Source organism: Electrophorus electricus, chromosome 10 (assembly GCF_013358815.1).
Source record: "Electrophorus electricus isolate fEleEle1 chromosome 10, fEleEle1.pri, whole genome shotgun sequence".
NCBI classification, from domain to species: Eukaryota; Metazoa; Chordata; class Actinopteri; order Gymnotiformes; family Gymnotidae; genus Electrophorus; species Electrophorus electricus.
The window spans coordinates 5,754,767-5,766,553 of record NC_049544.1 but is presented as its reverse complement, the minus strand read 5'-3'; the positions used below and the strand labels follow the sequence as shown (position 1 = coordinate 5,766,553).

The window sequence follows — 11,787 nt, the reverse complement described above, 5'->3', positions numbered from 1 at the left end:
CTGATTGAACTAACCCGCACACTTCATTCATTAGGACATAAGAATGTACTACGACGGCGTTCGCTGGATATTCTCGCTGTTATCAGCGTTCAGTTTTCCCCCTAGAAAATGTTAATTGGCCGATACACACCCAGCCCAGCGCTTGTTCTTCAGGGCGTAATTGGCGCACTCTCTCTCTCTCTCTCTCTCTCTCTCTCTCTCTCTCTCTCTCTCCCCTCTCTTTCTTCACTGAGCAAACAAGCCAGTTGGCCGGGGTGCGCGCTGAAAGCATCCGTCACAATTTCATCGACTCTCACACCCGTTTCTACGCGACCAATTTGATTTGGAAATATTTTCTTCATTTTTTTTAATGCAGCCGTAAATAATTTGTTGCTGTTTCTTTTCCTTTTTTTCTTTGTTTGCTTTTTCACTGGAGCGTATTCCTTCGTGTTGGGTGCATTAGACGCGCTTTATCAATGAACATGAATCCGAAGCGATCGGTGCCAACCTGGATTGTACTTGCCATGGTGCAGATAGCCTGCTTATGCGAACCCGTGGAGAAAGAAGACGTGCAAGGTAATGGCATTATCCCGTCGCTTTTACATGCTTTATTAATGTCAGGCTCAAATGGACACATCTTATTTTCTTACCACTTTACTTTCTTGCTATTTATACAACATAGTGTAGTCTGGAACTTTAAGTGTTTCTTTTATTTTTAAAAGTTCCAGACTGTTTTTATTATTTATACATAAACTGGTGCTGGTTGTAAACCCTTTGTTGAAAGGTGTCATGAGGCCATAAAAGTCACCCGAGTGTGTGTGCTTTCTAGGTTTCTAATATGTTTATTCTGCTGAGTCTACATTCCGTGGCTTAGCTACTCGGCGTTTGAAGCGCTTCGCATCTTCCAGTGTCTTCCATTCACTGGTGTTTTTGGCAGAGTTTCACTAATGCTTGGATTCCAAGCTGACTGTGAGACAGATTGCAGGCCGGCAGTTCCACACCATTGCCAGTGCTGATCCACATCTCATTCTTTCCCCATCCTTACCTCAGCCTCGCGCGCGCGGCCCCGCTGACCTGCCAAAACCAACTGAATAAACGTTCTGATAGTGAGTCATTGTGAAGTGAATGGACAGGAAAGGGTTATTGGAAAAAAGCAGCGGGGGTCTTAGTTGAAGCCATGTTGCGCTTGCATACCTATAGTGTCCCAAAATGCCACAAGCACTAAGCTAAAAATGTGACGATTTCAAAACTAATGTTAAAGTTGTTAAAACTGTTCACTCGTCACCTTAGTGTATGCCTTAGTAAGTGCTAAATGCAGTAAATGCAGCCCTTGTGTGTTTCAGTGATCGACATGCTGGCTCTGCAGGACGTGAAGCAGAATCTGGCAGCTGTGGAGAAAGTGTCTGGGGCCCTGCAGACTCTCAGCGACCTCTATGTTGTCTCTACTTTCCGCCTGCCACCAAAGTTGGGGGGTGTACTGTTGGGCTTCTATAACAAGCAGGATAGTAAGAAGTACCTTGAGCTGGCCATCATGGGGAAGATCAACAAAGGTGGGCAGAGGAAGTTAGAGTAGACCAGGAGCAGCAGGTCCTGAGAACAAAGGCTTAACTATTCTGCTTAAGAAGATCCAGTATTGAGATCATCTCGGCTACGTTATGCCTGCACACACACGCGCACATGCACAGGCATCTTTTTTACCTTGCACAAAGGACCTATTGCTTTACATAATTCACCCATAACAGCATGACACATATTTGAAGTATGCCATTATCATTGGCTTATTACTAACTAGCTTTGTAATAGCTAACGTCTGGTTACCAGGGTATTCCTTAGGAATCTGATGATGAAGTCCATGTATGTATGTGTGTTGTGTGGGTGTGTCTGTGTGCGTGTGCCACCAGCCCTGGTGCGGTACGTGCGTGAGGATGGAAAGGTACACACAGTGAACCTGCAGAGCAACAGCCTGGCGGATGGGCGTACTCAGTCCATCATCCTCCGTGTGGGAGGCCTGCGCAGGGAAAACCTCAGCCTGGAGCTCTACGTCAACTGCCGCATGGCTGACTCCGCCCAGCACCTACCTCCACTGGTTGCCATGCCTGCAGAGGTGGAGCTAGTTGAGATTCGGAACGGCTACAAGGCATACGCTCGGCTTCAGGTGGGCTTACTGAAGACGTGGGGAAGCATGTCTGCGCCAAAAGCAGATTGATTGAGACCACACATATGAGTTATAAAAATGTTCTTGATAACAGCCTCCTACTGGCTCTCTTGCTGTGTTCATTGCTTAAAATGTGCTCGTTGATGGCTGTGCACGGTGGAGGTGGGCTGTCTGGCTTTAGTTCTCACCTCTCTGAATGAAAGATTTCTTCATGACCAAACCGAATTGGGGGAAAATGATTATATAATTATGTTGATCATGTTTGTCTGAAGATGAACATGTGTTTCTGAACCTGCCTCTGTGCTTACAGGGATCTGTGGAATCCCTTAAGATGCTTCTAGGAGGCACAGTGAGTAAAGCAGGTGCTCTAACCGGCTGCCCTTTTCAGGGTGACTCTTCATCTTACAATACAGGTAATACACTATCAGACACTCAGCTGCCAAGCATATACATTAAAAACATGCATTCCTAGCAACGTTGCTTGTGTCAGTGCATTATAAGGTATTATAAGTGTCAGTGAAAATTTGTAGTGATTTCTGCAGGTAACCTGGTTTCTGAGTTTATTCTTTTGCATCTCTCTTTTTGTTTCTCTTTTTGACCTCAGTCAACTCAGTGAACTCCATTTTGGGTGAGTGAGTCCTATCGAGGCATGTGGCAGTTTTGCTGTGTTGTTTTCTAAGTGGGTGCATATAGTACAGAATCATGCTGGTTGGTTTTTACAGGAGATCACACCAAAGCTTTGATTGGACAGCTCATTATCTTTAACCAGATCCTGGGTGAGCTTCGACAGGACATCAGAGAACAGGTGTGTAAGTCTGTGTATGTGTGTGTGTGTGTGTGTGTGTATGTGTGTCTGTGCTTAGATGTGTGTGTGCGTGCATCTGTGTTTGTGTTTGTACAGTGTATGTGCATGCATGCATATACACTTGTGTTTCTGTGTATGTGTGAGTGTTCATTCCTGATCATGAATCTGTTCTGTTTGCTTGTGACCATTTGGGTCTTCTAGATTTGCCTGTTTCTGTGTCTGCTGTAGGTAAAGGAGATGTCTCTCATTAGGAACACCATATTGGAGTGCCAAGTGTGTGGTGAGTGTTACTGCCGACCTCCTTCTGGGTAACCACTGCAACCGAGGATTGATTGATTGAGCACAATCCTCCCGGAGCAGTAGAATCATGGAAACTGCATATTAAAACCACCAATTTCAGAAAGCCATAAATATAACTGATCTTTGGATAAGGGGTTTCATCTACGCTTAATCCGTTTCTAACTTTAAAAATCACTGATTGGTCTCCTCTGCTTCCTAACTGTGTTCTGCCATCCAGGGTTCCACGGGCCCCGTTCTCATTGCCTGCCCAACCCCTGCTTCAAGGGGGTGGCCTGCATGGAGACTTTTGAGTTCCCAGGGTACCGCTGTGGGCCCTGTCCCGAGGGCATGAGCGGCAATGGAACCTACTGCCAAGACATTGATGAAGTGGGCATTTTCCTACCACAAATACAATGCAAGCTTCTTATATTATATAGATGCAACACACATAAAACGAGGCTTCCTCCCTCTTTCTTTGTCGTGCTTTCTTTCTTTTCTTTCTTTCTTTCATTTTCCTTCTTTCTGTGTACATTTCTTTGTCTCTCTTTCCGTCTTGCTTACTTTTTTCTCTTCCTCCATCTCTGAGTGTCTCTCTCTCTCGGCTCTCTCTCTCAGTGTACTCTGGCTCAGCCCTGCTATTCTCCACGAGCGTGTGTAAACACAGCTAAGGGCTTCAGCTGTGAGCCCTGCCCACCTGGACTCTGGGGTCTGCCTCTCTCAGGGGTTGGTCTACAATTCGCCAGGAATCACAGACAGGTGATTCCCTAACCCTTACCACCTCGATTGAACGTTTTGGACATGTAGCTGAGCTTCTATAATGCTTCTCTAATTCCCTGCACAGGAATGCTCGGATATAGATGAATGTATTGAAGTCGCCAACGCGTGCACAGCCAATTCTGTCTGCACAAACACCTTGGTATGTGTTACAGTGTCTAATCTAGAAATCTGAACTGTGTTTTTCTTACTCATTGTGTACTGCACGTGTGTGCACACACACTTTTGTCTCTGAGACACAAATCTTTCTCATTTGTTTTCTCTCTTTAACTCTCTCTTATTGAAATAGCGTTACTGGCATGAATTTTAATCAACGGTTGCTGCTGAAGTGATGATAACATTCTTAATATTAAATGATGAACTGTTGAAAAAGGGAGATTTAATAAAATACGTATAATAAAGATATTCCTATAAACACATACTGTACACTCACACAACAACATACCCATCCTTAAAGCATATACTCATTTATACACATGCACATGATTAAATACATATTACATGTGCATGGAACAGAGTGTAAGATTGGCTCTTACTCTCTCTGTCTCTCAGGGTTCGTTTAAATGTGGACAGTGCAAGGCAGGCTACGTAGGTAATCAGAGTGCTGGGTGTTTTCCTCGGAGGTCCTGCGCTACGCTCAGTTTCAACCCCTGTGACTCCAACGCCCACTGCATCATCGAGAGGAATGGGGAAGTGTCCTGTGCGGTATGCTGACTGTTCACTTCACCTAAGGCCATTAAATGCTAGTTCTGTTTCAAATGAGGATATCTCTCATGATAATAAAATAAAAATAATTAAATCACTGGGAAGTCTTATTTTTCCTGTGTATGTATTTAGCGAATTGCCTCTCACATTCAGCTGAACAGTAAGCTGTGACAGACGGATTGTCTTCTGTGTCCTTTAGTGTAATGTGGGTTGGGCTGGCAACGGGAATACATGTGGTAAAGATACAGACATCGACGGCTACCCTGACCGCGCACTGCCTTGCATGGACAACAACAAGCATTGCAGACAGGTCAGGAATCCTAGATCTTTGCCCTTTGTGAAGAATTATTCATTTCGCTCTGCTGCAACTCTGAGAAAAAGTGCTGAGTTAACCTTTTGACTGAATGAGAAACAGCAGTGAGGTCAAAAATGGCTGCTGGAGTCTTGAAGAAGCATGGGTGTTGTGAATATGAGACCCAGAATTAGCAGTGATTAACAATGGCAGAAAAATAAGGGGATGATATTGTGCTTATGACAAAACACTTTTATATAAATCTTAACTTCACTGTTCCCAGTTTTACTGTGTTGTTGTCAGTATATGTTGGCAGGTTCCTCATGAACTCTAATAGATTTGCATCATCAGTCTTGGTGATTTATTGGTGGTGGTGGTGTGTGTGGGTTTGGATCTTCATCATTATGCCCTGGACAGGATAACTGCATCCACACCCCTAACTCAGGCCAGGAGGATGCAGACAACGATGGTATTGGAGACCAGTGTGACGAGGATGCCGATGGAGACGGCATTAAGAATGTTGAGGTATGCTGCTCTCTCTTCTCTGACTGAACCCAGCTCTCTCTTCACCTGTCTGGACCGCGCGGTCGGCTGCTGCGACCCGCCCCAAAGCCACGTGCCACCGCAGCCATTTTGGACGTGAAGAGTGAGGAATGTTGGGTAACTAGTAGATGATGACACACGAGCCGTACACTGATGGCATGTCTAACCTTCAGGATAACTGTCGTCTGATTACCAACAAAGACCAGCAGAACTCGGACACGGACTCTTTTGGTGATGCGTGTGACAACTGTCCCAATGTGCCCAACATCAGCCAGAAAGACACCGACAACAACGGAGTGGGCGACGCCTGTGACAGCGACATCGATGGAGACGGTTCATGAGATTACAGCGTCCCACACTGCTTATATTGTCCAATAATATCTCATTCTCAGGGTCCCATTGTGTGTGCATGTATACTTGAAGGGATAAGTGCAAAAACACTTCAAAATGAAAAAGAAAAAACATTGGGATTATGGGTTTGTTTTGTTTTTTTTAGAAGTAGTCGTAGTACTAGTCAGCCTTAGAGTCTGAGGGATTAGAGGGATTTAGTTGCACATACGTTTACATTAGCATCTACATCAGTGTGTGTGTGTGTGCGCGTGTGCGTGTGCGTGCGTGTGTGTGTGTGCGTGTGTGTGCGCATTGCAGGCATTCAGAATGTGTTGGATAATTGTCCCAGAGTGCCGAACCCCATGCAGACGGACCGTGATGGTGATGGGGTGGGAGACGCCTGTGACAGCTGCCCTGAGATCAGCAACCCTATGCAGGTCCTCCAGTCCTTTCACGAAGCACCAGACATGTCAAAACATGCTGTTTGATTACTGCGTTTCTATGGGGCTTAGGAGTCGCACTAAGCATAATAATTTTCATGTCCTGCGTGATGACCTAGCAAGCACAGGTAATTGGTCATTTCTTTGCTCTGAACAGGTTAAAACACAACCATAATTTGGTTTTTTTTTAGGGGGGGGGGGGGGTTCTCACATCAGCTGTTTATAAACTATTCAAGATAACAGCTGCAAGTATTATATCTGTAAATAGATTTTATTCTTCAACATTATATGCTTTGTGTGACAAAATGTAGATATACTTTTGTTGTCTATTTTTCACTGTAAAGAATGTGTTTTTTCAGCTCACCAGTCCTTCATCAGTGAGTGATCTTAGTTACTGAGTGTGTTTTGTGTTAGCTGTTAGTAAATAAGATTTCTCAATCTGAGTCCAATGAAGGTTCATGGCATGATATCAATTCTGACCTTGCAGACTGACATAGACAACGACCTAGTGGGAGATTTGTGTGACACCAACCAAGACTCGTAGGTTTCAGGACACACACCCCCCCCCCACACACACACACACACACACTCTGCCTCCCAGTCATGCTTAAAATGGCTTATTTACAAGCCCACAAACACCTGGAACTGTTAAACGGTTTATATAACCAATAAAAAACGTTTATTGATTTATTAAACTACCAAACACTGGGTGGCGCAATACTTTGCTTGTACTTCAATTCATATGCAGGGTAATGCCATTTAACTTGGCTGACCAGATTGTGTTGGCGCCACCTAGTGTCTTTGATCTGTAATATAAAGTGTAACACAAATTAAATTCAGGCCAGGGTTGTACTAAAATCCTTGATTGGGTAAAAGTAGAAATCTTATTGTAATAGCACACGGCTAGAAATATAGTCAGTAGGAATAATGAAATGATCCCCATGTTTATGGGTGAATTTACTTGTGACAGATCTTGTGGGGGGGGTTTCTGTCTGCACTTAATCGTACTGAATTAACCAAGGCCCAGTTTCTTTGTCTGATGTGTGTGCTTTCTTTCCTTTCCCTAACATGGCTACGTCTTGGTCACTCTCTGTATTTTATGGGTTGGTTTGACCAGTGATGGTGACGGTCACCAGGACACTCGAGACAACTGTCCTGACATCCCCAACAGTTCTCAGCTGGACTCAGACAACGATGGCATCGGCGACGATTGTGATGATGATGACGACAACGATGGAATTCCTGACGCTGACAGCGTGGCAGGGTTCGGCCCTGATAACTGCCGCCTTATTCCCAATCCCAACCAGAAGGACTCGGATGGTAATGAGCTCAGCTGAGAGGCCTTATCGTCTGCTTATTATGCACTGCTGATGAGACCACACAACAGCTCCAAGTCAGTTCCCCTTGACCTTCCAGACAGCATGTTTTCCGTGCTGCTGGTACTCTTGACCTTTTAACTAAATGGCTGCTTTTCCAGCCTGACCACATGACCAATTGTGGCTGCCATTAGGATTTTTTTTCCATTTTCTCAATTGCATCTCTATGTTTTGCTGAGGAGTGTGCCTGTAATATCACAGAAATATCAGCCAGGGCATGGTTATGATTAGATTTAGTGTCACAACATGCACTCACGTTATATGCAGTTTTTCATTCATGTAATCATATATGGCCACATACCTGCCTGTCCCAATTAAGACTCTTAATTTCCAGCCTGGACAGTAACCATGCAAGCACCTGCAGCTTTGACTCATCCCATTGCTTTTTTGCTCTCCCCAGGTAATGGTGTGGGAGACGTTTGTGAGAATGATTTTGACAATGACGCCGTACTGGATTTGATTGACGTGTGTCCAGAGAGTGCCGAGGTCACACTCACAGACTTCAGAGCCTACCAAACAGTCATACTGGACCCTGAAGGTGAAACCCAGATTGACCCAAACTGGGTGGTGCTTAACCAGGTAAGTCCTGCCTGTATGCAGAAATTCATGTTAGTGGTACTCCTCATAGCACATCCTGATCTCATTGACTACAGAATAATAGTTGCATTTTGTAACTTCAATAATGTAATTGAAATATAACATATTTTGTACAAGTTTAAGTATGTGAAATAACCATAGGAATTAATATCACTTCAATAATAAAGAATAATGTTGCCAACGTGTCAAAAGAACTGATGTGTCTGTTGGGCTTCAGGGTATGGAGATTGTTCAGACGATGAACAGTGACCCTGGACTGGCAGTTGGTAGGTTACTATTTAAAACACAGCAACATTGCTCACCTGTGGTCTACTTGCTCTTCATTAGGTACACTGCACCACTGCTGGTGGTAGAATCAACCAGTACTTAATCAAGTCATGTAACCGACACAGCAAAATTAGTGTCAACCTAAATACAATTCGGAATTTTTATAATGGATAATGGCGAGATGGTTACTTTTTCCATTTCTCTCCTTCTTTTCCAAACCTGCATGTGTGTAGGCTACACAGCATTTAATGGTGTGGATTTTGAGGGCACTTTCCACATCAACACAGTGACTGATGATGACTACGTTGGCTTCATCTTTGGCTACCAGGACTCGTCCAGCTTCTACGTGGTGATGTGGAAGCAGATGGAGCAGACCTACTGGCAGACTGTGCCCTTCCGAGCCACAGCTGAGCCTGCCCTGCAGCTCAAGGTCGACATGCTGCTCGCTTGCATTCAGATCAGCGCAGCCTCATTTTTCCAAGACTGGTTTCACTTTTTTTTTTTTCTCCGACTCTACATGTGCTATGACTACATTTCTACTTATATTTATTTGTTACCTGTTGGCAACTTACTCCCATATAGTCGGTGTACTATAGTTTTGCATGTTAGTATATTATTATATTGTGCTCGGCAGTGAGAGTCCTACCATACAAAGCTGTCGACGGCTGAGTTATGCGGTGAGGGAGGCGCGCGTGTGGCTCATATGTGGCTTGGCTGCTCCTGCCTGCAGGTGGTGAAGTCCCACACAGGGCCTGGGGAGTTCCTCCGCAACGCTCTGTGGCACACAGGGGACACGCAGGGCGAGGTGAAAATGCTTTGGAGGGACCCACGCAATGTCGGCTGGAAGGACAAAACCTCCTACCGCTGGCACCTCTCCCACCGGCCCCAGGTCGGCTACATCAGGTGGGTCCGCGCCAACCTGTCTCTGCTAGGACCACCAGCTCCCTGAAGAGAGAAGCTTGATGTACAGTTTCATTAACAATATCTCCTTGCTACAAAATTCATTTGATTATAAGAACTGTAACTAGACATCTGTACATATTTTTGTTTATTACCTTGGATTCAGTGGCAATCCCTTTCAAACATCAGGGGGCGCCATTATATATACAGTCAATGGATGCAGTGCATCCAACATAAGGTGAACTAAATCCTCATTGGTGGGCTTGGAGATCGGGGTCTGGCTGCTTGTGTGTACATTTTTCTGTGCCGTTCCCCCCCCTCCCATACACCACTAGCCCTTCAAAACCTCTGTGACTTTAGTGAGTGGTTGGGCCCCCTGGCCTTCTATTGTGGTGGTTGCCATGCCAATGAAATCCTTGGCAAGAATTTCCTCGGTGCCTGTTGATATGCAGATTCAACGGAAACTACTGTAGTGAACAGGCTACAGATCCAGTGAGAGAAACAGAGAACATGAACTGGAGAGAACAACAAACAGCCTTGATTTCCTAGATCACATGATTTTTTTGTTAGTGAATTCCTGTACCCGTTAGATGTTGTAATTATGCACAAGTGTTTTCAGCACATAACAGTTAGCAAGAACATGACATAAAAGAATAATATGGAGGCCAATAAATAGAAATGTGAAGCTAGGCTATAAGAAACAATGTCTAGTAATTATTTTTTTTTAATTCTTTAAAGCTAAATCTATGCATTTGCTATATATACTCTCTGGAAATGTTTTCATACTATTTTGTGCACATTAGTACTTACAGAAGGTGAATGGAGGCCCTCTATTGGGTGGGTGGGTGGGTGGGTGTGCATGGGCATGTGGAGCTAGTGCTTTGTAAAACTCCAAGAAGCTCTTTCACACACACACACACAGAAACACCTGCTTTGTATTCAGTTAGAGGAGTGAATAGAACTCAGCACATGTATGCGCGCACACACGCGCTCACACACACACACACACACACACACACACACACACACACACACACACACACACACACACACACACAGTACTGCACTTCAGCGCAGATCCCTAAAGCATTACGTCATCCCTTAAACTCTTCCAGGATTCTCCACTGCTGTACCCCAAGCACCAACAGCTATGGCATTCACTCCTCCAACCCCATCATGAATACACCATGTCTGCTTAAATAACTGGCAGCTTTTTATTGACTACTGCTACACGTAGGATCCGAGCCTGCAGCGTCAGCTGCTACTAATCAATTAACTACTGGGCAATAACCCTGCAGGCAATCAGTAGTAATTAGTTAATTATTGGGTAATAACTTTTGAGGTTATCAGTATTCATCAGTTAATTACTAGATAACAACTTCGGTGGTAATTAGTATTCATTAGGTAATTACTGGCAATAACTACAGTGGCAGTAGTGGGATTCTGTATCGGTCTATGATGTTCCCTGTTCGGACAACTGGTTGAACAGCAGAGGTTTAACCAGGCTTTGCCCATATGTGTGCTCGCTGCAGAGTGAAGCTCTATGAGGGAACCCAACTGGTGGCTGACTCTGACGTGGTGATCGACACAAACATGAGAGGTGGGCGGCTCGGAGTGTTCTGCTTCTCTCAAGAGAACATCATCTGGTCCAACCTAAGATACCGCTGCAATGGTACGGATCACTCTCTTACTGATTCTCGATTCATTTTCACTCTACTATTGAGACTACTGCTATGTGATGACTACTAAGGATTTTTTAGAGTTAGAATGAATCATAGAGGTTTTATTTACAAATGATTGTAAGAATGATTTGCAAATTCACAGCATGGGAAATTTCAGAGAGACAAGACATACAATACTTGCAGTAATTATATTTGTCTTTGTACAGACACCATCCCAGATGACTTCATGGCACACCATAAACAAGTTTTAATGCACGTTCAGGTGTAAAGCAGGAGAGACTCAAAGATGGGCATCTTCACACACACACAGACACACACACACAGACACACACACACACACACACACACACAGACACACACACACACACACACAGACACATGCGTGCACACACTCACACACACCCACACACACACTCACACACGTGCGTGCACACAGTCTCTACACTTTGCTTCCAGTCTCCAGACCAGCCGCTGGCCATGACTGGAACTACTAAGCTCTTGTGTGAGAGGGAACACAAGATCAAAGGGAGAGAATGACACCACCACCCTCCAACTCCAAAGAGGCAAAGGCAGAGAAATCTCAAATCAGCTTTTTATTATATAAACAAAGGTGTTGTAGCAGGAAGGTGCATGAAGCTATGTGAAAAACTTGGTGTGAGTGCA

General features: G+C 44.5%; 1 protein-coding gene across 1 annotated transcript; it reads left to right on the top strand.

The window, feature by feature from the left end:
• Window positions 1-236: 236 nt before the first annotated feature.
• thbs3a (thrombospondin 3a) lies at window positions 237-11,492 on the top strand. The gene is made up of 23 exons (XM_026999982.2): window positions 237-555; window positions 1,323-1,529; window positions 1,881-2,134; window positions 2,445-2,547; window positions 2,739-2,762; window positions 2,857-2,939; window positions 3,168-3,219; window positions 3,457-3,605; window positions 3,834-3,974; window positions 4,060-4,134; window positions 4,545-4,697; window positions 4,897-5,007; window positions 5,407-5,514; window positions 5,706-5,865; window positions 6,181-6,299; window positions 6,790-6,842; window positions 7,420-7,622; window positions 8,079-8,257; window positions 8,493-8,541; window positions 8,776-8,972; window positions 9,273-9,445; window positions 10,975-11,114; window positions 11,331-11,492. The coding sequence occupies exons 1-23, from the start codon at window positions 456-458 to the stop codon at window positions 11,390-11,392; spliced, it is 2,895 nt and encodes a 964-aa protein (XP_026855783.2). The 5' UTR covers window positions 237-455; the 3' UTR covers window positions 11,393-11,492.
• Window positions 11,493-11,787: the final 295 nt, after the last annotated feature.

Excerpts from the sequence above, each read along its gene's own strand:
- thbs3a (XM_026999982.2), top strand. The coding sequence starts at position 456 with ATGAACATGAATCCGAAGCGATCGGTGCCAACCTGGATTGTACTTGCC. Across the intron at positions 2,135-2,444 it reads AGGCATACGCTCGGCTTCAG|GGATCTGTGGAATCCCTTAA; the intron begins GTGGGCTTACTG and ends CTGTGCTTACAG. Across the intron at positions 2,940-3,167 it reads GACAGGACATCAGAGAACAG|GTAAAGGAGATGTCTCTCAT; the intron begins GTGTGTAAGTCT and ends TGTCTGCTGTAG.